Source organism: Rhinopithecus roxellana, chromosome 18 (genome assembly GCF_007565055.1).
Source record: "Rhinopithecus roxellana isolate Shanxi Qingling chromosome 18, ASM756505v1, whole genome shotgun sequence".
NCBI lineage: Eukaryota > Metazoa > Chordata > Mammalia > Primates > Cercopithecidae > Rhinopithecus > Rhinopithecus roxellana.
In genome coordinates, this window is record NC_044566.1 from 6,438,084 (window position 1) to 6,464,283 (window position 26,200).

Consider the following 26,200-nt stretch of genomic DNA (forward strand, 5'->3'; position numbering starts at 1 on the left):
GAGCCTGGCTGCTGAGGCCAGGGGGTGGACGGGGCAGCTCAGAACAGAGCTTTGAGAGCCTCTCCAGCCGGGCCCCAGAAGCCTGGGAGTTGTTTGTCGTCCTCGGGGAAAAGCGAGGTGGGCCCTGGGAGGAAAGGGCCAGGCAGAATGAGCTAATCGGATTCCAAGAGCTCAGGGGATTGTCTTTTTCTAGCACCTTCTCGCCACTCCTAAGCGTCCTCCGTGACCCCAGCTGGGATTTAGCCTGGTGCTGTGTCAGCCCCGGGCTCCCAGGGGCTCCCCAGTGGTCCCCAGGCACCCTCAACACGGCCAGGGCGTCTCCCTTGTCCAGCGAGGGCAGGGACGGGCCACAGGCCAAGGGCAGTGGTCAGGCCTGCTCTGCTGTGAGCACCGCCGGCTTGGCCTCGGCCGATGGGCCCCCACTCCTGAAGCGGGCAGGAAGCCAGCTCCGGGATGGATTTCGGGTCCTTGGAGACCGTGGTGGCCAACTCTGCCTTCATCGCCGCCCGAGGCAGCTTTGACGGCAGCAGCTCCCAGCCCTCCCGGGACAAGAAGTATCTGGCCAAGCTCAAGCTGCCCCCGCTGTCCCAGTGTGAGCGCCTCCGTGACAGCCTCAGCCTGGAATTTGAGAGCCTGTGCTTGGAGCAGCCCATCGGCAAGAAGCTCTTTCAGCAGTTCCTGCAATCGGCAGAGAAGCACGTGCCAGCCCTGGAGCTCTGGAAAGACATCGAGGACTATGACACAGCAGACAACGACCTCCAGCCACAGAAGGCCCAGACCATCCTGGCCCAGTACCTGGACCCCCAGGCCAAACTCTTCTGCAGCTTCCTGGATGAGGGGATGGTGGTGAAGTTTAAGGAGGGGCCCATGGAGAGCCTGGACGGGCTCTTCCAGCCCCTGCTGCAGGCCACCCTGGCACACCTGGGCCAAGCCCCCTTCCAGGAGTACCTGGGCAGCCTGTACTTCCTGAGGTTCCTGCAGTGGAAGTGGCTGGAAGCCCAGCCCATGGGGGAGGACTGGTTCCTGGACTTCAGGGTCCTGGGGAAAGGGGGTTTCGGGGAGGTGTCAGCCTGCCAGATGAAGGCGACCGGCAAGCTATATGCCTGCAAGAAGCTGAACAAGAAGCGATTGAAGAAGAGGAAGGGCTACCAGGTGAGCAGCGTGGCCCAGCCAATAGGGATGGGGCAGCAGGGTCCAGAGGGCCCCCAACTCACTGTTGGGCTCGGTGGCCCTTAACAGGTGGTGCCTCGCCAGCCTCGCCACGTGGGCGCCCCGCAGCCGTGCGGTCACGGGCAGTTCTAGTCCGTGTGCAGAAGTCCCTCCTCAGAGAGAGACCTCCACATTTTTGGGTGGGGACATCCCTCCTCAGAGAGGGACCTCCACATTTTTGGGTGGGGACGTGTTACCTTTGCTCATCAGCTTTTCACCAACCACAGACTTGCCTCAAGTGTGGGGGAAAGAGGACCTCTCGGGAGGCTGAAGAGGGCAGGGTCTCTGGATTCTTTGCCATGGCCGTGGAAGACTTTCCAGGGACCTGGCTCCTCTGATGGCAGTGAATACAGGAGGAACTGAGGCAGGACAGAGGCAGCCTTGCTCTGATGACACTTTCTGTGAGGTGGAGCCTGGCGTGACGTCGGATGCAGGAACTGTTCCCCTGAGTGTGCTGTTCTTGGGGGTGGGAGTGAGCGACGGGCACGCAGGCCAAGCTAAGTTTCATCCGCTCTGCCCGCTGGCGTCAGACTGTGCATCTGGGGCAGGATCAGCAGAAGCTGCTTACAGGTCTTAAGGGTGAGAGGCAGTGGCTGCACCGGGTGTGGACGTGATCTCCCAAGCCAGCCCACTGCACTTCGGCTCCACACAGCTCCTGGTCCCTCTCCCACCGCGCAGCTGTGTTGAGGGCACAGGAAGCTCTTAGGGTTAAGCAGCAGCTGCTGTGCACCCTGGCTCTGCAGGGCCTCAACCCTTAGTGAAGGTGAAATACCAGGTGGTCATGGCGCTGGGCAGAGGCCCTGGAACATCCGTGTGTTCTTGCCGTGGAACTCGGGGTGGGTAACTATGCCATGTGGTTGTAGCAGTAATTTTTTAAAATTAGCTTTCTTGACATCTAATTCCCACACCATGCCATTCACATCTAACTGTAAATTTAACCCAACAGTCAGCCTCTTCTCCTGACTTCCATCACCTAACTGAACTCCATACTGACATCAACTGAACACCTCCCCCAGTGTGAATGCAGACAGAAAGGGGCCTCCGACATCAGGAATTCCCTCTTCAAAGAGGGGTGTGCTCTCCTTATCCAGACACTTACAAACTCATTCAGTGGAGCATTGTGAGGTTTTAAAATAAAGACAAAACGAAGCAGAGTGGTGAGGTGGTTTGGGAGGTGCTGGTCTATGAGCTCAGCCCACAGTGGCCTAGACAGGAGGGAGGACTGTGGCTCCAGATTGGGCAGGCGGGGCTGGTGGGGTCCTCACCCATGTTGCTCAGCCTTGGGGCTTGAGCCTCACCTTGCCAGAGGCTGGCCCAGAAGACCAGAAGTCCCCTGTGTGAAGGAATTCACACGTCTGGTTTTCTGAAATGGGGGTACAGGCATGTTTTGAAGTCATTTGCAATTGCTCTGTGAAAGGAGCATTTAAAGCATGTTTGCGACTGTTTAGTGGCTGTGTGTGCAGTGGGCGTGGCCGTGTGCACCAGGTCTCTACAATGCACTGGTCCCTTTCCTATTCAAAGCCGTCACATACTCAGCGTCTCACTTTTCAGGGTGCTATGGTGGAGAAGAAGATTCTGATGAAAGTGCACAGCAGGTTCATTGTGTCTCTGGCCTATGCGTTTGAAACCAAAGCTGACCTCTGTCTAGTGATGACCATCATGAACGGAGGCGACATCAGGTAAAGGCTGGTCCAGAGGGCACCAGGGGACCCTGCTGTCCCACTGGGTCAGGGTTTCTGGCGGCGGGGGGCCCGATGGGGTTGCTTCCTGCGTGCAGAGCCATGGTGGCCCGAGGCCTGCCCTCGAGGGAAAGCCTTGCACCCATCACCGTCCCCTTCTCGCTGTCAGTAGGCGCCGGTTCCTGAAACAATGCACCCTGGACCCACATTGGTGCAGGGGCCTGGGAGGCGCCCAACCGGACAGTCAGGGCACGTCCTTGTGTGTGGCCCTGGTGTGGGTGTGGGGGGCATATGGTACTGTGGGGGACGCGTGGTGCAGTGCAGGGGCCTCTGCAGGGCTGAGGGCCTTGCACCAGGAGAGTAAATGAAGATGAATTTCACCAGCGCCCACTCCTGGGGCTGACGCTGGAGCTGGAGACAAGATCAGGCCAGCTGGGGCCATGGCCTTGCTACTCTCCGGCAGAGAGGAGGTGGCGCTGCCTCCACAAAGTCCTGGCCCTGAATCCATCACTGAGGCAGGCCCCAGGCCCATGTGGGAGATCAGACCACAGGCTCGCTTGGTACCTGGGCCGCTTAGCCATTGATTGGTTCTGTTTCCTGGTCTATAAAATGGGAAGAAATAATATCTAAGTTGAAAGATTGTTGGAAGATTAACAGTGTCTGATACCCGTAAGGTTGGGGGTGGGCAGGGGCCATGGCTGTGGTTGGCAGCAGCATGCCCCATTCTCACCTGCTTTTAATTTCCAAGGAAACTCCTTCAGGTGAGGCTGGTGGCCCCATTTTTCAGATGAGGAATGTGAGTCCAGACTAAGTCACCATGCCAGGTGCCCAGGCGGAGGGGAGGGGGCGCTGGGAAGCGCACACACGGGGGTGCCCAGGCGGAGGGGAGGGGGCACTGGGAAGCTTAGTCACAGGGGTGCCCAGGGAGGGCCTGGTGGCACTGGCCTCCTCGTGGTCCACCTGGCTCCAGGGACTCCTCTCCTGTTTCCTGCGACTATACTCCTGGTGCCACATAGTTTAAATCATTTCTTTTATTTGTTAGGTTTTGCTTCTCTGCAAAACCTGTCCATGGAAAACATAAGAAATGATGTTTTATGGGGGAGGAAAGAGGCTGAGAAGAAACACCTTGCTGCAAGTCCTTCACGAGTCCGATGAACTCGGGGCCTGTGGAGCTCCGTCCCGCCTCGGCCTGGCCTCTTCCTGAGACGGTCTGGGCTGTTTTCCAGCACCTGCAGCCCGCGCCGGGAAGCAGGGGGACAGGAGACGCACGTAGACAGCACTTTCTCCTCGTTAGCTGTTGGGGTTCAGGGTCCCTGAGCTGCTAACGCCGCCAGCCACCATGGCCTCGGGGTCTCCTCTGCAGGGACGCTGGGGGGCCAGGCCTCAAAACGACCAGAACGCTGGCTGAGAGACGTGGTTCTGAGGCCCCCGCTCTGTCTTTCCATGATTTTACTCCCCATTAAACCCGGGGCACATGGCTCCCGCGTGTCTGCCCCCAGGTACCACATCTACAACGTGAATGAAGAGAATCCCGGCTTCCCGGAGCCGCGTGCCGTCTTCTACACGGCGCAGATCATCTGTGGCCTGGAGCACCTGCACCAGCGGCGGATCGTCTACCGCGACCTCAAGCCTGAGAACGTGCTGCTGGACAACGACGGTAGGCGGTGCCCGTGGCGGTGAGGGGTGGGGTCTCCGAGGAGGGCGGGGCGCAGCTTCCCTGGAGGTCTCTGCACAACCTCACGAGGGTTGACAGCTGCGTGGACAGCGGGGGTGTCATCGGGCACCAGGAGTCACGGGAGTGAGCGCAGGGGTCTGTGGTGCAGAACTAGCTGGGAACGGTGAGTCTGCTAGGCCCAGTCCCCACCTTCCTTCTGCCTGAATGAGGCGTCACACAGGGATTCTTCTCAGAAATAAACACAAGGGTTTAGGCTCCCGACGCTGGCAGGTCAGGCAAGTGCGAGACACGCACCAGGGCCCGAGAGAGTGCAGGGGGCCGGGATGGGAGGATCCCGGTGGGCAACACCCACGCCTAGCTGCAGCGCGACCGGCCCTCTTCCCTACACCCTGCGTCCTTCACCGTCAGCCAGGGAGCCGCTGTCGTGTGTATGGTGTGTGCTGTGTACGTGTATGTGGTTTGTGGGGTGTGTGTTGTGTGTGAGGTATGTGTGTGGTATATGGTGTGTGTTTGTGGTGTGTGATTGTGTGGTATGTCTGGTGTGTGTGGTGTATGTAAGTCTGGGGTGCTAGGGCCTCGTGGTCACTTGGTACGTGTATGTGTGGTGTGAGGTATCTGGTGTGGTACGTGGTATGTGTGGTATTGTGTGTGGCGTGTGTGTGGTATCTGTATGATGTAGTATGTGGTACTTCTGGTATTGTGTGTGGTATGTGTGGTATCTGGTGTGCTACATGTAAATATGGTATTGTGTGTGGTATGTGTGGTATTGTGTGTGGCACGTGTGTGTGAGGTGTGTATATAGTCTTTGGTTGTTGGCATGTGCTGTGTGTGTGGTCTGTGGAATGTGTTTGTGGTATGTGAGTGTGCAGTGAGTGTGGTGTGTCTGAGACCATGTGGGTTGTGTGTAGTGTGTCTGTGAGTTTGGCTGGGGAAGGGAGGATCATGGGCACTGGGTGGTGCTTATGGCTGTTTGGTGTGTGTGTATGTGGTGTGGTCATGGGGTGTGTGTGTGGGGTGTGTGTGTATGTTTGTGGTGTGGTGGTGGGGTGTGTGTGTGTGAGTCTGGCTAGGGAGGGGAGGCTTCTGGGCTCTGGGACCTCATGGCTGCCTGGTATGTCTGTGTGTGGTGTGTGTGTGTCTGTGATACGTCTGTGTGTGGTGTGGTATGTGTGGTATGGTCTATGTGGTCTGCATGTGGTATGGTATGTATAGTGTAGTAGTGGTGTGTCTGTGTGGTATGGTGTGGGTGTGTGGTGTCCGTGGTGTGTGGTGTGATCTGTGTGATGTGTGGTGTTCGTGGTGTGTGGTGTTCGTGGTGTGTTGTGTGTGTGTGGTGTCTGTGGTGTGTGATGTCTGTGGTGTGATCTGTGTGGTGTGTGTGGTATAGTGTGTGTTGTGTGTGTGCATTTGTGTGAAGGTGGCTCTGGGCTCACCGGTACCTGTGCAGCCAGGGGTGACTCCACTATGTCTGCCTCTCAGGCAATGTCCGGATCTCTGACCTTGGGCTGGCTGTGGAGCTGCTGGACGGGCAGAGCAAGACCAAGGGCTATGCAGGGACCCCAGGTAAGGGTCTGAGCGCAGCTGAGGAGGCTCTGTGCCTGTGTGTGTCCCTGTGTACATGTGTGTGTGTGTACATGCACGTACGTGTGAGTTTGTGTATGTGTGTGTGCACATCACGTACATGTGAGTTTGTGTATATATGTGTGTGCACATCACATACATGTGAGTTTGTGTATATATGTGTGCCTGTGGGCACATCACGTACATGTGAGTTTGTTATATATGTGTGTGCACATCACATACATGTGAGTTCGTGTATATGTATGTGCACATCAGGTACATATGAGTTTGTATATATGTGTGTGCACATCACGTACATGTGAGTTTGTGTATATATGTGTGTGTGCACATCACGTACATGTGAGTTTGCATATATATGTCTGTGTGCACATCACGTGCATGTGAGTTTGTGTATATATGTGTGTGCACATATGTACATGTGAGTTTGCGTGTGTGCACATCATGTACATGTGAGTTTGTGTATATGTCTGTGCACATCACGTACATTTGAGTTCGTGTATATATGTGTCTGTGTGCACATCACGTACATGTGAGTTTGTGTATATATGTGTGTGTGCACATCACGTACATGTTTGCATATATATGTGTGTCTGTGTGCACATCACGTACATGTGAGTGTATATATGTGTGTGCACATCACGTACATGTGAGTTTGTGTATATATGTGTGTGTGCACATCACGTACGTGTGAGTTTGTGTATATATGTCTGTGTGCACATCACGTACATGTTTGCGTATATATGTGTCTGTGTGCACATCACGTACATGTGAGTGTATATATGTGTGTCTGTGCACATGGGCGTCTGTGTGTGCCTGTGTCTGAGGGTGTCTATGTGGTTGTGCATTTATGTGTATGTGAGTTTTGTGAACCCTGAAAATCGGAGGCAGGTACCAGTTAATTTAAAAAGTTTATTTTGCTGAGGTTGAGGACGCGAGTCCGTGATGGCCTCAGGAAATCCTGACAACTTGTGATCGCGGCACGGTTTGATTTTACACATTTTAGGGAGCCAGGAGACATCAGTCAGCATATGTAAGATGAACACTGGTTCTGTCTGGAAAGGCGGGGACAACTCGAAGTGGGGAGGGGCTTCCAGGTCATAGGAAGATAAGAGACAAATGGCTACATTCGTTTGAGTTTCTGATTAGTCTCTCCAGAGGAGGTGGTCAGATATGCATTTGTCTCAGTCAGCAGAGGGCGACTTTGAATAGAATGGGAGGCGCGTTTGCCATAAGCAGCTCCCAGCTTGACTTTTCCCTTTAGTTTAGTGATTTTGGGTCCCGAGATATTTTTATTTTACAGTGTGCATGTGTGTCTGTGCCTGCCTGCGTCTCTGTGCACACGTGTGTGTGTGTGCCTGTGTGCATGTGTGCCTGTGTGCCTGTGTGTGCATGCCTGAGTCTTGGAGCACACACATGTGTGTCTGTGTGCATGTGTGCCTGTGTGTGCATGCCTGCATCTCTGTGCACACACGTGTCTGTGTGTCTGTGTGCATGTGTGCCTGTGTGTGCATGCCTGCATCTCTGTGCACACACGTGTCTGTGTGTCTGTGTGCATGTGTGCCTGTGTGTGCATGCCTGCATCTCTGTGCACACACGTGTGTGTGTGTGCATATATGCCTGTGTGTGCATGCCTGCGTCTCTATGCACACACATGTGTCTGTGTGTGCATGCCTGCGTCTGTGCACACACGTGTGTCTGTGTGTGTGTGCATGCCCATGTCTCTGTGCACACACGTGTCTGTGTGCCTGTGTGCCTGTATGTGCATGCATGCCTCTTTGTGCACGTGTGTCTGTGTACATGTGTGTCTGTGTGTGCATGTGTTCCTGTGTGTGCATGCCTGGGTCTTTGTGCACACGTGTGTCTGTGTGCCTGTATGTGTATGTCTTTGTGCATATATGTGTGTGTGCGCATGTGTGCCTGTACATGCCTGTGTGCACACACATGTCCTTGTGCCTGTGTGCCTGTATGTGTATGCCTGTGTCTTTGTGCACACATGTGTGTCTGTGTGTGTGCATGTGTGTCTGTGGGTATGTGTGCCTGTATGTATATGCCTGTGTCTTTGTACACACGTGTGCATGTGTGCCTGTGTGTGCATGCCTGCATCTCTGTGCACACACGTGTGTCCGTGTGCCTGTGTGTGAGTGCACATGCACGGTGCATCCTGCTGCCTCTCCCATCCCGTCTCATCTCCTCTCACCTCCCCCCAGGCGGGGAGGCTCACAACACCTGCGGAGGAGAGGAGACCCCCCACAGTCAAGCAGAGTGGGGTCCGTGTTCTGGGTCCAGCACCTGTTGGCGTGTGGCCTGTGTGCTTTACTTAACCTCTGAGCCTCCTGCTAGCACTCGGTGCATGGGCTTGCTGAGAAGACCTCACACGCTGTGTGCCCGGCGCCTGTGTACAGCAGCCACACTGTGAATTTCAGTTCTTCCTCCCTCCTCTGCAGTCTTGAGGGTCCACGTGTTGGGGCTCACTTCTGCTGGGATTTGCAGAGATTGTCACTTCCCCGGGGTTGCTCTGGCTCTGGGGAGGCGGTGCTGTCGCCTGGTGGGCTGTGTGTGCGCTGGTGTTTCGGATCCTCCCATGTGGCTGCTCAGGCACTGGGTGTGTCTGTGCCGTGGCCAAGATGGGGACATCCTTGCTCCAGCTGGACTTAGGGGAAGGTGCATCTCGGGATGGGGGCTAAGGACTGTTTCCCCACAGTTCTGAAGAAGGGCAGTTCTGTGCTCACACCCCTCACGGCTGGGTTGCAATCTGGATGTGGGATTCAGTAGCCACTGAGTGCTTAGGGCTCTGTGAAAGGCACCCAGTGGTCGAAGGTCTGAGAACTTTCTGGAAGGCAGCTCACCCTGGGGGATCCCATGGCTCAAGGAAGCCTCGGGTGGCACCTGTTCTTTGTGAGATGATCCAAGCCTCTTTCTGGGTCTGTAGAAATGGTGGGTACTGTGGCCCTCAAGTCTTTGGGATCCTTGCCAAGCCTGGGTGTGACCACGTGGGTGGTAGCCGCCTCACGCATTTCGGGGAGATCCAGGTGGACTCTGAGGCCAGGACTTGAAGAGCTAACCTCACGGATGGAAAGAGCCCAGCTTTGAGGCCGAGTGTGATGGCCCGGCTGGCCGCCAGGGGGCCCCCTGCCTTCACCGGTGCCCGTTCCTCGGAGCTCCAGGTGCACACAGCAGGGCTGGGCTCAGGCCGTGACCTCAGCACAGTGACCTGGAGATGCTGACGTCAGGGTGCAGGCTGGGAGGCCGGGGCCAATTCAGCAAAGCCCCAGAGTCCGCGTCCTTCTTCCTGGCACTCTCGCACCCTCCCACACAGCTCCCCCACGCAGAGAGAGAGACACCACAGCCATCAGGAGTCTGTCCGGGGACTCCCCCTTGCCAGTGCTGTGCCAGCCCAGGAGTGTGCACAGGGCGGGGCTGGTCATGCCTGGTCCTCAGTTTGAGTTCAGGGGCGGGAGAATTTGTGAACAGAGCAGATAGAGCTGGCTCCCTCACGCTTTCTGTCAATATTTACTGGCCGCTGCGTGGCTGCAGGTCCCTTGGGAGGCCTGGGGCACAAACAGGTGCGCCGTCCGGGCTGCGTCATGGGGTCAGGCCAAGAGGGCTGGGGGGCTCCTTGGCCCAGGAACTGACAGGAGCCTGCGGTCTGATGGGCCTTGCTTGTGCCTGGTCTGGAGCTGAGAAGGCTCTGGGTGGGTCTAGAGGCTGTGATCATGTGAGCAGTTCCTACCCGGAGTCTGGGCAGAATTCTGATGTCAGTGTAATCCTGGACCAGCAGGGCATATTCAGGGCCTATGGCTCTGTGGAGGAGGGTTCCTGCGACTCTTTTGGGGAAAAAGCATTCTGTGGCCACATTAGCCTGGCCCTCAGACACTGTGAAGGACCAGGAAGGACCTTGACCCAGAAATGTCAGAATTGACCAGCCCCAGCAGCCCCCATGCCCCAGCCTGCGGCCCCTCTGCCCAGTCCCAGGATGTCCGTCATGGGGCCATCCAACGGGTCTGTCCACCACTGTGTGCTGGGCTGGCCTCTCCTGGGTGGCAGCTGGGGAGCTGACGTAGCTCACACAGGCCCCATGTGCCACACAGAGCTGGCTCGGGGGCCAGGCAGGTGTCGGAACCTCTCTTGGAGTCTGACTTACCAGAGCTCATGGCTATGGCCACTGGAGACAAGAGGGCAGAGCACTCATGGAGGCAGCCCACAGTCTGTGGACTGGCTTGTGGGTTGTGGACTGTGGGCTGTAGGGTGTGGGCTGTGGGCTGTGGCCTGTGGACCATGCACCGTGGCCTGTGGGCTGTGGACAGTGGCCTGTGGGCTGTGGACTGTGGGCTGTGGGGTGTGGGCCATGGCATTGGACAAGTTGCTGCACATCCCCATCGTGAGTACCCATGGCGATGAGGAGTACCCATGCAATGAGGAGTACCCATGCGATGAGGAGTACCCATGCGATGAGGAGTACCCATGGTGAGCTCATGGCATATAGTGGACTGCTGTGCCTGGCACTCAGGGCAGGCTGGAGCAAGTGCTGTGCTCATCACCATGGTGGCATCGCAGCGGGGCCTGGAGGGTCTGCGGCCATCACTCAGAGACGCCCCAGCTCCATGGAACAGGCACAGGGCTGGACCATGGAAGTGCCTGAGCTGAGGCAGGTGGGATCTGCAGTTTCCGCCCTGGAGGGGAAGCTTGCTCACAAGGAGAGGGAAACCTCAGTGCGTGGCTGTGGCCTTGAACCTCATCTCTGTGAAGAAGGAGGGATACCATGGAGAGGGCGGAAGGGCCGGGGAGGGCACAGCCTGGCTGGCAGGGTCTGCAGGGAGCCACAAAAGGTGGACAAGGCCAGGTAGGTGGGCAAGCCTCAGCTGGAGGTGGGGAGGAGAGGAGAGGACCCTGTGCCAGCCTGAGCAGCGTGGGGGTGCCTGGAGGCCACAGTCCACACTGGATTCCGTCTTCTCTGTGAGGAGGAGCTGGGAAGGGCTTGAGAGGTGCTTGGCTGCCTCAGAGTCAGGCCACGGTGAGGGGAGGCGCCTTTTAGGGTGCAGAGGCCTCGAGCTGAGACTGTGGGACCAGGCAGAGAACTCGGCTTCAGCAAACTAGACAGACATACGTGAGCCTGGCGTGGCTTCCAGGCACGAACCTAGAGCAGGCGTGTTTGTGAGTGTGGAAGTGCTGAGCCTAGAGATCTGCCTCGACGTTAACAAGACACCAACAGATGAGTGAGTAAGGCTGCCGGCTCCATTGCTCCCTGATCCGCTGGCAGAGCCAGAGCACAGAGTGAGGAGTGGAAAGTGTGTTTGGAATTTAGTGAAGTGTCGGGAAGCAGACACTCAGATACTCTCGTGGGCAAAGTCGATGGCTGGACACACATGTGATGTGCTTTCCCTTCTGAAGTCCAGGGACGGGGGCAGTGAAGGAATCTCGCTAAAAGCACAAACCCACATGCTCAAAGGAGGGTGTGAGTGGCAGCGTCATGGCAGCTGAAAGACTGACGATGGGTGAGGGGAGCCGGCAGCTGACACGAGGAAGCAGAATGCTAAGCTGCTGCCAGAGCCCCCTGAAGCAGCACGGAACAGTCAGTGCCCAGTGCTTGGTGTCTGTGCAAAGGTGACTTTGCACAGGAGAGCAGCTGCACCCAGAGCCGTCCCTCCATCCTGAGACAGCCCCCGTGGCTGCACCCAGACCTGTCCCTCCATCCTGAGACAGCCCCCGTGGCTGTGCCCAGACCCGTCCTCCCATGCAGCTAAGGGACAGTCCCTGCAGCTAAGGGCCTTCTTGGCAGACAACTGGGGCTGCCTCTCTGGAGAGGACACACCCATAGCACTCCTGGGACACTGGACAACTGGAGAACAGGCCGACAGCTGAGGAAGAGGAGAGTGACCGACGGCTGGGGCTCCGCAGGCCTCCTCCGAACTTGGTTCTCAGAATGTGGTAGACCCACCTCGGCATGATCTGACCAGCTCAAGAGGAAAATTCAAAAGATATTGATGTTGGATTCTCCCCAGTAAGAGTCCAGGAAGGCTGCCTCAGTGCAGCTACAGTCAACAAGTCCCGCCCTGTGCCCAGCACTGGAGTGGGCATGGGACATTTTTGGTTGTCACAGCCTGGGGGTGCTGCTGTCACCCCACGGGCAGAGTCTGGGGTGCTGCTCGGCACCCGGTAACGCACAGGGCAGCCCTTCCACAAAGGATATTCAGGTCCCAAATGTGGAGAGTGCTGAGGCCCCGGGGGATGCATCCTCAGAGCATCAGTCTTGCGATTGCCGCAGTGCATGCCCGCCATGGAGGTGACTGCCTCTGAACCCGCAATGTCCCTTGCTGGCAGGTTTCATGGCCCCCGAGCTCCTGCAGGGCGAGGAGTATGGCTTCTCTGTGGACTACTTTGCCCTGGGGGTCACCCTGTATGAGATGATTGCGGCCAGAGGACCCTTCCGAGCCCGTGGAGAGAAGGTAGGAGGTGGCCGGCAGGTGTCCCTGCAGCCACCCTGGTGCCCTGGCTCTCATTGGCGACGGGGCAGCGATGGGGTCTGTTACTGGGGCAGACCTGGGAGTTGTTCTGTGGGCCCTGGGGTGGGGAGGTCACAGATTCACGTCCTGGGGTCTTGCTCCTGGGCCATGCTGTTCTGTCTCGATGAGTGACGCTCCCAGCCCCTGAGGCCTGCAGGTGGAAGGGCTGAGGGATTCCAAGTCACCCTGTGCCCCAGAGCAGGCAGACCCTCCCACCGGAGAGCACACCACCACTCAGCCTCTGAGGGCCCTGCTGGGTCGGTCCCTCTGGGGCAGGCAGGAGAAGGGAGGGTGACTTTTCCCACTGTGGCCCCAGACCCTGGGCAGCAGGACAAGCCACCTTCATGGGGTGCAGCTTCATCCCCTGGGGACTGGCGAGGCCGGGGCTCCTGGGACATTGGAGTGGGCTCCCCCTCCCTGGACGGTCTTATCCCTTGCTGTTGTAGCACAAGCTCCCCTTCTCCCCAGATGCCAAGAACCCCACAGCCCACGGTGGGCCCAGCACTGCTCTGGGCTGCTGGGTCTCCTCTGAGCACCCCCTGGGCTGTCTCGGCTCCTAGGTCACCAGAACTGCAAATAGAGATAACATTGGGAGGTGCCAGTCCCTTATTCGAGACAAGTGGAGCAAAGCTGGCTTTTCCCCAGTGAAGCTGACTCAGAGCTCAGGGCTGGGGCTGCCTCTCGTTGGACCGAGGGAGGGGCCGCACAGAGCCAGAAGGCCACCATCTCAGAGTCCCACTGGGCTGGAGGGGTGTGGCTCTTCCCTGGTCACCCATCGCCCCCTCGATGCCACCTGGGCCATGCCCACCCCCTCCCTCCTGACTTCCCTGGACATGTGACCCGTCCCGCCAAGACAGGTTTTGCAGCAGAGTCGTCCCGGGACTCTAACACGCCCGTGGCCACTCTGCATCTGTGGGACGTGGCGCAGGTGTGGGCTGCCAGGGCAAGGGGATGTCTATGGGAGGGGCATCGATGGCCTGATCCAGGGGCCTTGGGGGCTGAGCAGCCCCCTTCACACTGTGCCCACCGGTGGGGCCTCTGGTGGGGAAGTGAGACCTTGGCACAGCTCCTGAAGACCACAGAGCCACCGTGTCCGCCATGGCAGAGTGAAAACAGAGGCTGCTCCCCAGCTGGGCCCATGCTGGCCTTCAGCTTCCTGTCTCTCCTCCTTCCTCGGTGGGTTGCGGCTGTGCTGGGGGTGGGTCAGACAGAGTCCCTAAGATGCACAGCACCCACCTGTGGCTCCTGGGAGCTTCACCTTTAGGATTCCATTCCTGAGACTGGAGCCTCAAATGCTGCTGTGCTGGGGAGGGGCACAAGGCCTCACGGGTCCTCCACCCACGTGGGTGAGCAGTGGCTCTTCTGGGAGGAGCTGTGGTCTGGTCTGACCACCCAAGAGAGGCAGGTGCGGCAGGGCTAAGGCGATGCATATCCCTGCAGGTGGAGAACAAGGAACTGAAGCAGCGGATCATCTCGGAGCCCGTGAAGTACCCTGACAAGTTCAGCCAGGCCAGCAAGGACTTCTGCGAGGCGCTGCTGGAGAAGGACCCGGAGAAGCGCCTGGGGTTCAGAGACGAGACCTGTGACAAGCTCCGCACCCACTTCCTCTTCAAGGACCTTAACTGGAGACAGCTGGAGGCCGGTACTGTTGGACGCCTCAGCCCCAGGGAGAGAGGGGGTCTGTGCTGTGTGGCCACCTGGTCCAGCCTGTGAGAGTCAGCAGGGAGGAGTGCCTGAGACCCCCGAGGCTCTCCCTCTGCCCCCAGCAAGGCCCCCAGTCCTCCACTCATTCTCCCAGCCCCAGGACAAGCCGATGGAGCTGGCATCAGGCCAGAGGGCTCTGGGTGCGCTAGGAGGCAGGAAACATGCCGGCTGCACTGGGACCTCGAGACCCAAACCTTCCACCACGTCCCCAGGTGCTGGAGGGAGCCCGCGATCAAACAGAGGCCAGCGGCTCAGGCTGTCTGCCGGGGAGAAAGTCATCCACCCACCAGCACTTGCTTGTCAAGTGGATGTGGAAGATACTATGTGTGCACATATGTGCGTGCATATGTGTGTGTGTGCGTGTGTGCATGTGTGTGCGTGTGTGCATGAGTGTATGTGCATGTGTGTGCGCATGTATGTGCGTGTGCATGCATGTGTGCACGAGTGTGCATGTGTGTGCATGTGTGTGTGTGTGCGTGTGTGTGTGTGTGTGTTCGTGCACTTGTGCGTCTGAGACACAGCCATGCTCTCTAGAACCCTGTGGTCAGGTGGAAGGGTCAGGCCACGTGCAGTGTGACTAACTTAGGACAGGGCCACGGGTGACCAGAGAGCAGGAGATCCCCCAAATGAGAAGTCGTTTTCGTATATTGGCGTCACAGCAGTGACTGCCAGGCAGGTGCCCTGGGCAGGCCCAGCAAGGCAAGGATGGCTGAGGTCAGGGAGCCCAAGGGGGCTCCAAGGGGTCACAGGATGAGGAGGGGACCCTTGAGAGGAGGGGTCCACCCACCCACTGGGGATGTTGATGTCTGTGACTGGCTGTGCCTGGCCATCGGTGCCGTGGTGCGTCAGGGAGGGACGCTAGTTTGGGAGGAAGCTGCCATGTTCACTGGAGCAAGTGCTGAAGCACCTGGGGTCTGCGGTTTGCAGAGTGTGCAGGGGAAGCCCCAGTGGGGACGGGGCCCCAGGGGAAGGGGGTACTTGGGAGGAGACGGCTTCATGATGAGGCCCTAGGGGAGGCTCCCAAGGAGGCAGATGTGAGCGCCAGGCCCTTTCACGAGAAGGCTCCAAAATGGGCCCTGGGATCTCGGGCTTCTTCCGGCCCCACACAAGCCCCAGCTGTGTGGTCTCAGGGAAACCAGAGGCCTTCCAGGCACACCGGGCTTTTTCTGTTAGCCTCAGGGACACTTCCCCAAGGAAGAGCTACCAAAGGCCTTTGTGCATCTCAGAGCCACGGGGGAGACGGGCTTTTTGGCTAAACGGCGCTTCCTTCCCCGCGCGAGGTGCCTGCCTCTGTGTTTTCTGTCTCCCACAGGGATGCTGATACCCCCTTTCATCCCAGACTCCAAAACTGTCTACGCGAAGGATATTCAGGACGTGGGTGCCTTTTCCACTGTCAAAGGTGTGGTCTTTGACAAAACAGACACAGAATTCTTTCAGGAATTCGCCACTGGCAACTGCCCTATCCCCTGGCAGGAGGAGATGATCGAGACGGGCATCTTCGGCGAGCTGAACGTGTGGCGCTCGGACGGTCAGATGCCAGATGACATGAAGGGCATCTCCGGGGGCTCTGGCTCCTCATCCAAGTCAGGAATGTGTCTGGTTTCCTAGGTGACACCCCAGAGTCTACGTGGAGGAAAAGGACCCACAGGGCTCGGTGGGGGCCGCCTGCCTCCATGGTGCCAGCCTGGGGTCCGCCAGCAAGGGGACACACGGTTCCCTCCACCCAGGTCCCCATCACGCTGTCTCCTTGCGGCCCAAGGAGGAGAAAGCCTGTGTCGTCCTGAGCCGCCAGACGCACACCCTGGTGCCGTGAGCCCCCGACCGCATAGTTCAGTCCTTTCGCTCCATTTCACTGAGAGGACATAAGACTCTCCAGAGGGAGTAAGCCAAAAATCTACAAACTCTCAGGGAGCCTCCGGCACTGGTGAGTGACCAACTGTGCGGTCAGAGGCAGAGACTCGGCCTGGGCCTCCCAAGACCTTATCCATCGGCTTCCCAGAGCCACGTTCCTCAGTGGGAGTGCACTGTGGCCAGGTCAGGGGTTGGTGAACCCTGGCCACAACCCCGGGCCCCACTGGGGAGGGCCGGACATCGGCCCCCGCAGGTCCCTCTGTGCAGGCTCCTGCCTCCCAGGGTGCCCGGGCCCTGTGCTGCTGGCCTGCATGCCACGTGGTCTCCTGCACGCCGGGGGGCCGTGGTCCGCATCTGCCAGGCGCAGGCTCTGTTGGGCTGTTGGGAGGAGGGGAATGGGTGTGGCGTTTGGGGGTCTCAGTGCCTCTCGGGGTCTCCTCATCTCGGTGTCCAGCTGATGGTAGCTGGTGCAAAGTTCCCACCCCTGAGCTGGGGGGCTGCAAATGTTTTCTGTCTGGACCCTGAGCCCCGCAAGCACCCCAGCTGCTATTGGCGGGCAAAGCCGGGACCGTGTGCTCTCTGACCCCTCCCCCCACCGGGGCTGGTCCGTCTCCTCTCCCAGGGACACTTGAGACCCGGGCCTTGTGCACAGGGACAGAGCTCCTTGCTGCAGCCCTCTCTGTGTTCCCAGTAACAGCAGCACTGGGGTCCTAAAGCCGTAGCCTGGAAAACATTCGTGGCCCACCCTCTCGTACAGCCCAGCCCCACCCACAATGCTCCTGGCATTTCCAACTGCACTTTGAACACCGAAGGCTCCCCAAGTGCTTTGTGTGTTTTAACTGCGAGAAGTGAGTTCCGTTACAACTGCCTCCAGGACACACTCCCTCCTGAGGGCCGGTGGTGCTGGCCTGGGTTCCGTGGCCTCAGTGGCGGGCTCAGAGGGAGTCCATCCAAGCCACAGGGAAGGGGTGGTGATGCGGGGCCTGAGGACTCCTTTCCAGAGAGGGTCTCTGAGCTCCTCTTAGGAAAGAACTTCCTTCGAGCCCCGGCCACTGTTGTGCCAGTGGGAGAAGGAGCCTGGCCCCGCCACATGTGGTCACAGGGAGAGAAGACGGTGGGATGTCCCCGTGAGCCTTGGGGCGGAGCTGGTGGTAGAAATAAGCCCTGTCTACTCTCATTTGGCGAGACGGACTGTGGCGAGTGGCTGATGATGTGATTGATGGAGATAGGGTGGCTTGGGAAAGTCCCACCTGGGGGTGTCATGTCCTGCAGGGAGTGGAAGAGATGGGTCCTCTGTAGCCTGGACTGGGGGGGTCTCAGCATGTCTCCCAGAAGCGGCAGAGACAACTGCCTGAGAGTCAGCGCTGCAGTGGGCAGGGCCTGTGCCCTCACAGTCCCCAGGCTGCCAGGTCGTTCTCTTCTTGTTGGGGAGAAGACCCTGGCAATCCACAGTTTTGGAGATTTGCTGACTGCAGCCAAAATGGAGACCCAACTCCCTCCTATGTGGTTTTAGATCTTCTGGAGGGAAGATAGGCCATGCGCCTGGGTGAGGAGCACATCTTCCCACAGATCCCAAGTCGGCTTCGCTGCAGGGTTAGGAGCATGTCTTCCCACGGAACCCCAACAGAACTCCACGTCGGCTGGTTTTGTGGAGACTTTCCCGTGTCCTGTCCAGGTGCCTCATACACCTGCAGACTGTTCTTGGGAAGCAAACCTGGACTGCAGAATAAACCTCCCGGCCTCCTCCTGTCCTGGCTCTGAGCGTCTGACACGTCTGAGACGTGGGATGTTCAGGAGAAGCTCTGGGGTGTCCAGTGCTTTTTGACCTAAAGCTGCCCATCCAGGTGCACCTGAGCAGACCCAGGCAGGCCCAGGAGGAGGCCCGTGGGAAGCTGCCGGACAGATTTCCGTGTCCACTCTTTCTCCTTCCTTCCTCCCTTCCTCCCTCCCTCCCTCCCTTCTTCCTTCTTCCCTCCCCTCCCCTCCTCCCCTCCCCTCTTCCTTTCTCTTTCTTTCTTTTCTTTTCTTTTCTATTTGAGACAGGGTCTCTCTCTGTCACCCAGGCTGGAATGCAGTGGCACAATATCAGCTCACTGCAACCTCTGCCTCCTGGGTTCAAACGATTCTCCTGCCTCAGCCTCCCGAGTAGCTGGGACTACAGGCGCCTGCCACAACACCCGGCTAATTTTTTGTATTTTTAGTAGAGATGGGGTTTCACCATGTTAGGATGGTCTTGATCGCCTGACCTCATGATCTACCCGCCTCAGCCTCCCAAAGTGCTGGGATTACAGGCATGAGCCACCATGCCTGGCTACACCCAGCTAATTTTTGTATTTTTAGTAGAGATGGGGTTTCACCATACTGGCCAGGCTGGTCTTGAACTCCTGACCTCAGGCGGTCTGCCTGCCTCGGCCCTCCCGTTTTGTTTTCTAGAATGATACACATAGATTAGGTAATGGTTATCAATCTGACTTCACCACACTCTGGAACATGAAAGACTCCATTTCTGACTTTTTAAGCCCATTTTAACCTGCTTTGCATTCCTATGACCCTGGACAAGTGAGCAATCATGTCCCGGCTTTACTGGGATCGGGGGCTTGGAGGAGCTGTGAGTGGTCACGGCAGTGGAGGGGAGCCTGGCTTCCGTGCCGGAGAGGAGCCCCGTGGCCCCCCAGGCCCACCAGCAAGACCCCTCTGCCTGTCTTAGGGCTGGGTTGCCAGACACAATACAAGACATCCCAATGAATTTGAATTTCAGGTAAATATGGAATCATTTTTTAGTGTAAGTCTATCCCATGCAGTGTGTGGGACATACTTGTCCTAAAAAATACATCATTTTTCTGAAATTCAAATTTAATGGGATGTTGTGCAGTTTTCTTTTGATTAACTCTGGCAAGCCTGTTGCAGATTATATATTTATCTGTAAGATCAGCAGTGGTTCCACTGCACAGGCAACCCGTTTGGTTAAAACCACAAAAGCAGCTTCGTTTTTGGCTTCTGCCATCTCTTGGGTCAGCTGAGTGGTGTTTTCATCCCTTGATGAAACTCAGGCTGGCCCCATGCATTCATACAAGGCATTCGAAAGCCCTGTCGTCACTTTATTTTTTATTTACTTATTTATTTTGAGACAGAGTCTCGCTCTGTCACCCAGGCTGGAGTGCAGTGGCGCAATCTTGGCTCACTGCAAGCTCTGCCTCCGGATTCACGCCATTCTCCTGCCTCAGCCTCCCGAGGAGCTGGGACTACAGGCGCCCGCCACCACGCCCGGCTAGTTTGTTGTATGTTTTAGTAGAGACGGGGTTTTACCGTGTTAGCCAGGATGGTCTTGATCTCCTGACCTCATGATCCACTGGCCTTGGCCTCCCAAAGTGCTGGTATTACATGCGTGAGCCACCGCGCCCGGCCTATTGTCACTTTATTTTTAAAAACTTCTAAAACTTCGTGTCCCATGGAGAAAATATATCACAAATGCTGAGTCAATGATCCCACAGAGACACCCCGGGGGGCCCTGCTCAGTTCCGGAGCTCAGAAACGGCCGGCCCCCGCCCGTGGCTCCCCACCCAGGCAGCAACAGCCTCCCCTCAGGGGCTCAGTGCATGTGGCCCCGTGACGGTCACAGCTCCACATGTGATGAGCTTCGGGCCCTCTACCTGCAGGGCTGCAGCGTCTTGACAGAGGTGGTGCCCGTGTCTCATGCCCACCTGCCTGCAGAACCGCCCTGCTCCCCATGGCCAGCCTCGGCCTCTGGCTCTGCAGGGCTGAGCTGGGATGGAGGAAGGCATCCAGGGCCATTCTTGCCTGCTTGGTGCTGCTGCACATGGCTCAGTGCCCTCCATGCAGATATCTCTGTGGACTCTTCATCTGGGCCCTCTGTTTAGGGCAGTCTTGGGGTTTCAGGTCCCTGAATCTGGGCAAATACTCTCTCCTCAGCGGGGTCAACCCCCTGCTGCCCTCCCTGGGCTCTCTCTTGGTGCTGCCTGGACCAGCAATGCCCCACTCTGCTGCCCAGCAGCTATCTGGCTGGTCTGGGTTTGTAATCTCCCTGGGGGTCAGCAAAGGGTGGGGCCGCACATCAAGAGTCCCAGGCATCTGGGCATCTGGCTGCAGTGAGGCAGGCATAGGCACACCCTCTGCAGAGAAGCCCTCAGCTTCAATCCTCTTATCCTTAATGTGGGCCACGGCCAGCGCTCCTAGAAGCCCGTGGGAATCCCTGCAAGGTGGCTTTGTCTCATCTGTGGAGGCGGCTGATGTGATCAGCTCATGCTGGGGCCAAAAACATGGCAAGAAACGTCCGACTGTCAACCTCCTGGGTAAGCGTGTGCACCTGCAGCTCGGGGCCAGCCCACCACACTGCCTTAGTGATGCTGCAGCCAGGGGAGCCGCAGGCCGCCAGGGGGCTGAGGAGCAATGCCACATGACCTTTCCTTTTGTAAAAAACAAAACCTGCAATTTGTATTCAAATAAAAAAGGGTAAAAATAAAAGTTAATAAGGAAGAGTGGACTCCCTGGATTGTGACATGATTTCCAAGTCACAGTCTTTCCTTCAGAATTATACACAGGTGCACACGTGCACATACACCTCTATATACATACATGCATGTGACATGCCTTCATTTTCATCTCCATATGGCTGGCAGATGCCAACGTTGCCACAACAGTCAGGGCTGAGTCCCCGGTGTCCGCACTTGCTCACGCATCTTCCTTGTTGCAGTGAGCACCGGGAGCTTCCCCCACCACTCACGCTGGCTCAGGGCTGTCCTGCGGGAGCTGCCTGCTTTCCCTCTGCCTCTGGTCTCCTCCCCTGGAGGAGAAATGGCTGGAGCTGCAGGCACCTCTCGCATCCCCCCTGTGCTGTAGTGGTGCTGGGCACTCGGTCCACACCTGCCCGATTTGAGGGAGTAAATATTTCCTCAAGGGCTTCGGCCTTGAATGACCTGACGTTTCTTGTAAATCAGATTTATAACATTTCTATTCTTCCCCACAAACCTGTTCAACCATGTGCAAGGCTTTGTACAAGCTGTCAGATAAAGAGGGCCCTGGATAAGAGGGAGGCCTCTGAAGAACTGGGGCTATGTGGACACTTCGCATCCCTGTGTTCATGTTCGTCCTAGCAGTATTCTTGTAATGACAAAAAACAATACAATTTTCTGATGGGCCTTGAAATGCATCCCAAGCCCAGGAAGCTGCTGCCTGGAGAAAATCTTCTGTCTTGTAGGTAAATTAAGAGAAGAAAAGAGAAACAATTCCATCTACATGGCTGTGTGTTCAACCATATGTTCACCATTTCCAGTGTCTTTTATTTCTTCCTGTGGATCCCAGTTGCCCTCCAGTGGGTCCAGGGCGAGCTGAGCAGGAGGGCCCCAGTCCTGGGTCCTGAGAATGCCAGCCCTGTGCCTCCTGAGCCCCTGTGCAAGCACCCTCCGTGTCCCTCCCTGGGCACCTGCGCGTTTCATCCCAGCCACAGGATTCTAGCCTGGGGGATTTCCCTTTAGTATTTCTTGTATTATATTCTTGTCTACTGGAAATATCTTCTCTCAGTTTTTGTCTATTTTGGAATTTCTTCATTTGCCTTCATTTCTGAAGGATAGTTTAGCTGGGTACTGGATTCTTATGTAACAGCTCTGAGACACTGAGGCACTGAACCTGTGGTTCCCCTGCCTCCAGTGCCCTTTGCTTCTGAAGGATAGTTTAGGTGGGTATTGAATGCTTACTTGACAGCTCTGAGAGATCTCAGCACTGAACCTGTGGTTCTGCTGCCTCTTGGCGTCTTTCATTTCTGAAGGGAAGTTGACCATCAGTCATGCTGCTGCTCCTCAGCTAGATGAGTAGGTTTCTCTTGCTATTTTCAAGATTTTTTTCTCCATCTTCAACCTTCAACAGTTTGACTACAGTGTGCCTAGGTGTGGATCTACTTGAATTTATCCTACTTGGGATTACAATATCTGCTGATAATGGAAGCCGATTATAACTTTTCATTGTGGCTATTTCTTTTTTTCCCATTTCAAAAATCTTTTTCTTTTAAAAGCAACAAAAAACGACCATTTCCATAGTCTAGAGACAATCATATACATTAAAATAAGTCATTCTTTGAAAGATGATATTAACATTCCCCACATAGTTGACATTTTTCTCATTTTCTTTCTTTTTTTTTTTTGAGATGGAGTCTCGCTCTGTCACCCAGGTTGGAGTGTCGTTGCACAATCTCGGCTCACTGCAATCCCCACTTCCTGGATTCAAGTGATTTTCCTGTCTCAGCCTCCCGAGTAGCTGGGACTACAGGCATACGCCACCATGCCTGGCTAATTTTTGTATTTTTAGTAGAGATGGGGTTTCACCATGTTGGTTAGCTGGTCTTGAACTCCTGACCTCAAATGATTCACTTGCCTCAGCCTCCCAAAGTACAGGCATGGGGAGCCACTGTGTCTGGCTGGCATTTGCTTATAATGTGTTATTTTAAAGCTTTATTTTTGCCAACATTGTAAAGTTAACCAGCATGAGCTAATTAATGAGCTCAATTTAATCTTCCTTTACCTCCACATTTTAACTGCCCATCCAGTTTTTCAGAGTTAATTCCTAGGCTGTAAGACCTCTTAGAATTTAGAAAATGTTTTTCTTGGCAGCATTAGAATTATTTGCCTATTTGTTCTAACTATCTGCTTTCTCTTGTAACACTTCTATAGCACATTCATGCAGCTTATGCTTTGGGAATTTGAGGAAAAAGCTTCATAATTACAAAAAAAGTGATTTAGTGAGGCTATGTCAAAACCGTGACGAGCTGTCACAGAGGCAGGGCTGTCACGGCAGCAGCTGAAATTTCATTCAGGGGCAGCTCTGCGAAATGTCAGGCAAACATGAGGTTAGAGATTTGGGGCTGCATCAGCCCCCACGACCCTGCCTTCTCGCCACCCTGACTTTGCACCCCAGGGCAGCCGGACACTCTGGGCAGAAGCCCCTCGGATGGGATGGGGTAGTGAGGCCTGGGGAAGCTGTGACGCCAGCCCATAGTCTCTCCAGAACCCGTTGACAGGGTGGCTGGGGAGAGGGGGTTCTCCAGACTCAAATGTTATCTGGAGAAAAGCAGGGCAGACTCTTGCAGCGGCCCCTCCCATGAGGGCCGGCAGAAGGAAGGAAGCCAGGGCTTCCCAGGGGAAGCGGTGGAGCTCAGCGTGGATGCAGGAGAGGCCGTGGAGCTCAGCGTGGATGCAGGAGAGGCCCTGGAGCTCAGCGTGGATGCAGGAGAGGCCCTGGAGCTCAGCGTGGATGCAGGAGAGGCCCTGGAGCTCAGCGTGGATGAGGAGAGGCCCTGGAGCTCAGCGTGGATGAGGAGAGGCCGTGGAGCTCAGCGTGGATGCAGGAGAGGCCCTGGAGCTCAGCGTGGATGCAGGAGAGGCCCTGGAGCTCAGCGTGGATGCAGGAGAGGCCCTGGAGCTCAGCGTGGATGCAGGAGAGGCCCTGGAGCTCAGCGTGGATGCAGGAGAGGCCCTGGAGCTCAGCGTGGATGAGGAGAGGCCGTGGAGCTCAGCGTGGATGCAGGAGAGGCCCTGGAGCTCAGCGTGGATGCAGGAGAGGCCCTGGAGCTCAGCGTGGATGCAGGAGAGGCCCTGGAGCTCAGCGTGGATGCAGGAGAGGCCCTGGAGCTCAGCGTGGATGAGGAGAGGCCGTGGAGCTCAGTGTGGATGCAGGAGAGGCCGTGGAGCTCAGCGTGGATGCAGGAGAGGCCCTGGAGCTCAGCGTGGATGCAGGAGAGGCCCTGGAGCTCAGCGTGGATGCAGGAGAGGCCCTGGAGCTCAGCGTGGACGAGGAGAGGCCGTGGAGCTCAGAGTGGATGCAGGAGAGGCCCTGGAGCTCAGCGTGGATGAGGAGAGGCCCTGGAGCTCAGCGTGGATGCAGGAGAGGCCCTGGACTCAGCGTGGATGAAGAGAGGCCGTGGAGCTCAGCGTGGATGAGGAGAGGTCGTGGAGCTCAGCGTGGATGTGCCTACGGGGCCAGCTGGTGTCTAGGGAGGGCCGTGCCTGAGATGGCCTTGCAGGACATTTGGGGCCAGTTCTGATAACTCCAGCACAGGCTGCAGGCTCAGCACTTCTTATTTTATTCCTTTACTCAACTATTTATTATACGGTCAGAGTGGCGGTTCTCTCTTTGTTCCTGTCTGCAGTCTGTGAGTTTGCTGAGTGTGCAATTCCCTCAACCTGAGCTCCCCCACAGTGAGTCCTCGAAAAGCAGGCGGTCTCTGGCTGGGGCCCATCGTGTTTTTTTCACAATGAGGTCAGTCCCCTCTGCGAGTGTTTAGACACGTAAATGGGCCTCAGCTGCAAATGAAACATACAGATTACAGGCGTTATGCCAGTCCATGGAAGAGCAGTTTTGAAAGAAAACCTCAATCTGATAACATGAAATTACAAATAAATGTGAGATTGACTCTCGGTTTCTGTCTAGGCAATTTAAAATGGAGATAAGAAGGCTTGATTTGATTTTTGAAGAACCAAACCCCAGTGCCCCAATTACAGTAATGAAATGTTCTTCCAAGTTCAACCTTTTTATTTCCAAGACAAATGGGCTGAAGGTGGAATGTTACCAAGGGTGAGGCGTCCTGCTGGGGTTTGAGGACGACAGCGTGGAGAGTGATGGACCTGGCGTTCTCCCGCTGGCCTTGTGGGGGCGACTGGCTGAGCCTCAGCTCTAGTCCCGTCACGTGGGTCCCAGGAGCCCCACTGCCATCCCGGCCCGTCAGCATCCAATACGCACTGTGTGCTTGGAGGCGAACTGTCCAGCGGGTCTGGTTTCACAGCCGCAAAGGGCGTGGCTCTCTCCCTTCAGCGGGGTGATGCAGAGGCTGCTGCACTCTGCCCTTTAGAGAAATGCCACCTAGAATGGGAAGCGCTGGCGAGCCGCCGTTGCCCAACTCAGGGACTGTGAGAGGGGGGCTTCAGGCTTCCCGGGGGGTGTAATTCTGCCTTTCCTGCCGGGAGCCCCGGAGAGGTCCCAGGTCACACAGTGACAGAGGCCTTCTAGCAAAGTGCAAGAAGTGTGTTTAATTTTAAAAAATTCATGCCTCTGGGGGCACCTCCTGTCTCCTTCCTGCACTCACCCCACACCCTGTACAGATAGGCAGGGCAACCCCTCCAGCTCCCTCATGGCTCGGCTTACATTATTCATCCCCTGCTCCATTTCGTGGGTATTTTGTTACAGAAAGGGTCATGTTTTGCTGCCAGCACTACTGATCCCTGAGAGCTGAGAGCCAGGCCACGTGCACACACAGGTGCCTCAGCAACGACTCCCACCCAAGCTGGGGCCAGGATGCGGAGGCTCTGAGCAAACGGGAGGAACCGAGCTTCACGGTTCATGTAATTGCCACATGCTTAGGGTCCACGTCATTGTCTGAGTCTTGTTGACGCACATCTGCTCAAGCCGGTGGGTATTCCCAGCAGTCAGGCCCCAGTGGGGCCCCCGTGTCCTCTGCCCGGGGGCTGTGGTGGGCACGGACAGGAGAGGACCAGGCGTCCCCGTGGCCCGGGCCCAGCAGGTGCTGGTCGGAGTTGGGCAGTTTTTTTTTTGGCACGTGTGGTCCTTCTGTGGCTTTGGTTCAGGGGGTGCCTCCCGTGAGAACTGGGGCGAAGGTCCCTGCCCTCAACGAGCTTCTTTTGAACTCAGTAGTGCCTCGGCCACCGCCACCCCCAATTCCTCCTGCCCCGCTTTCATGCAAAAAAAGGCACAACTTTTGACTCTTAGAACTCCAGGGGACACCCATTCCTTCGGCAGGCCCCAGCAGCAACTTCCCCGCACAGGGCTGCATGGTTAGAGAGGCCCCTCTCCCCAGGTGGAATTGGGGCTAATCGCCTGCCCTAGGTGGCCCGATCAGGTGATCTGGAATCTTCCTGATCATTGTTCTGGAGGCTGCATGTACCTTCTTCCTCTACTTCCTCTCCCGTGCCAGTGGGGGCTGGTGGAATCTGGGGCTCCAGGGAGGGGTCCATGTGGGAGCTCCAGGCAGGTCTTTCTGT

The 26,200-nt window shown here is 56.7% G+C and overlaps 1 protein-coding gene across 1 annotated transcript; it reads left to right on the forward strand.

Annotated features, from left to right (window-relative positions):
• The first annotated feature begins 218 nt into the window (after positions 1-218).
• Positions 219-16,253, forward strand: GRK1 (G protein-coupled receptor kinase 1). Its single transcript, XM_010374829.2, has 7 exons — positions 219-1,152; positions 2,761-2,888; positions 4,388-4,545; positions 6,043-6,126; positions 12,463-12,587; positions 14,085-14,286; positions 15,661-16,253. Exons 1-7 carry the CDS (start codon positions 454-456, stop codon positions 15,954-15,956), a joined length of 1,692 nt encoding a protein of 563 aa, XP_010373131.1. The 5' UTR covers positions 219-453; the 3' UTR covers positions 15,957-16,253.
• The last annotated feature ends 9,947 nt before the right edge of the window (positions 16,254-26,200 follow it).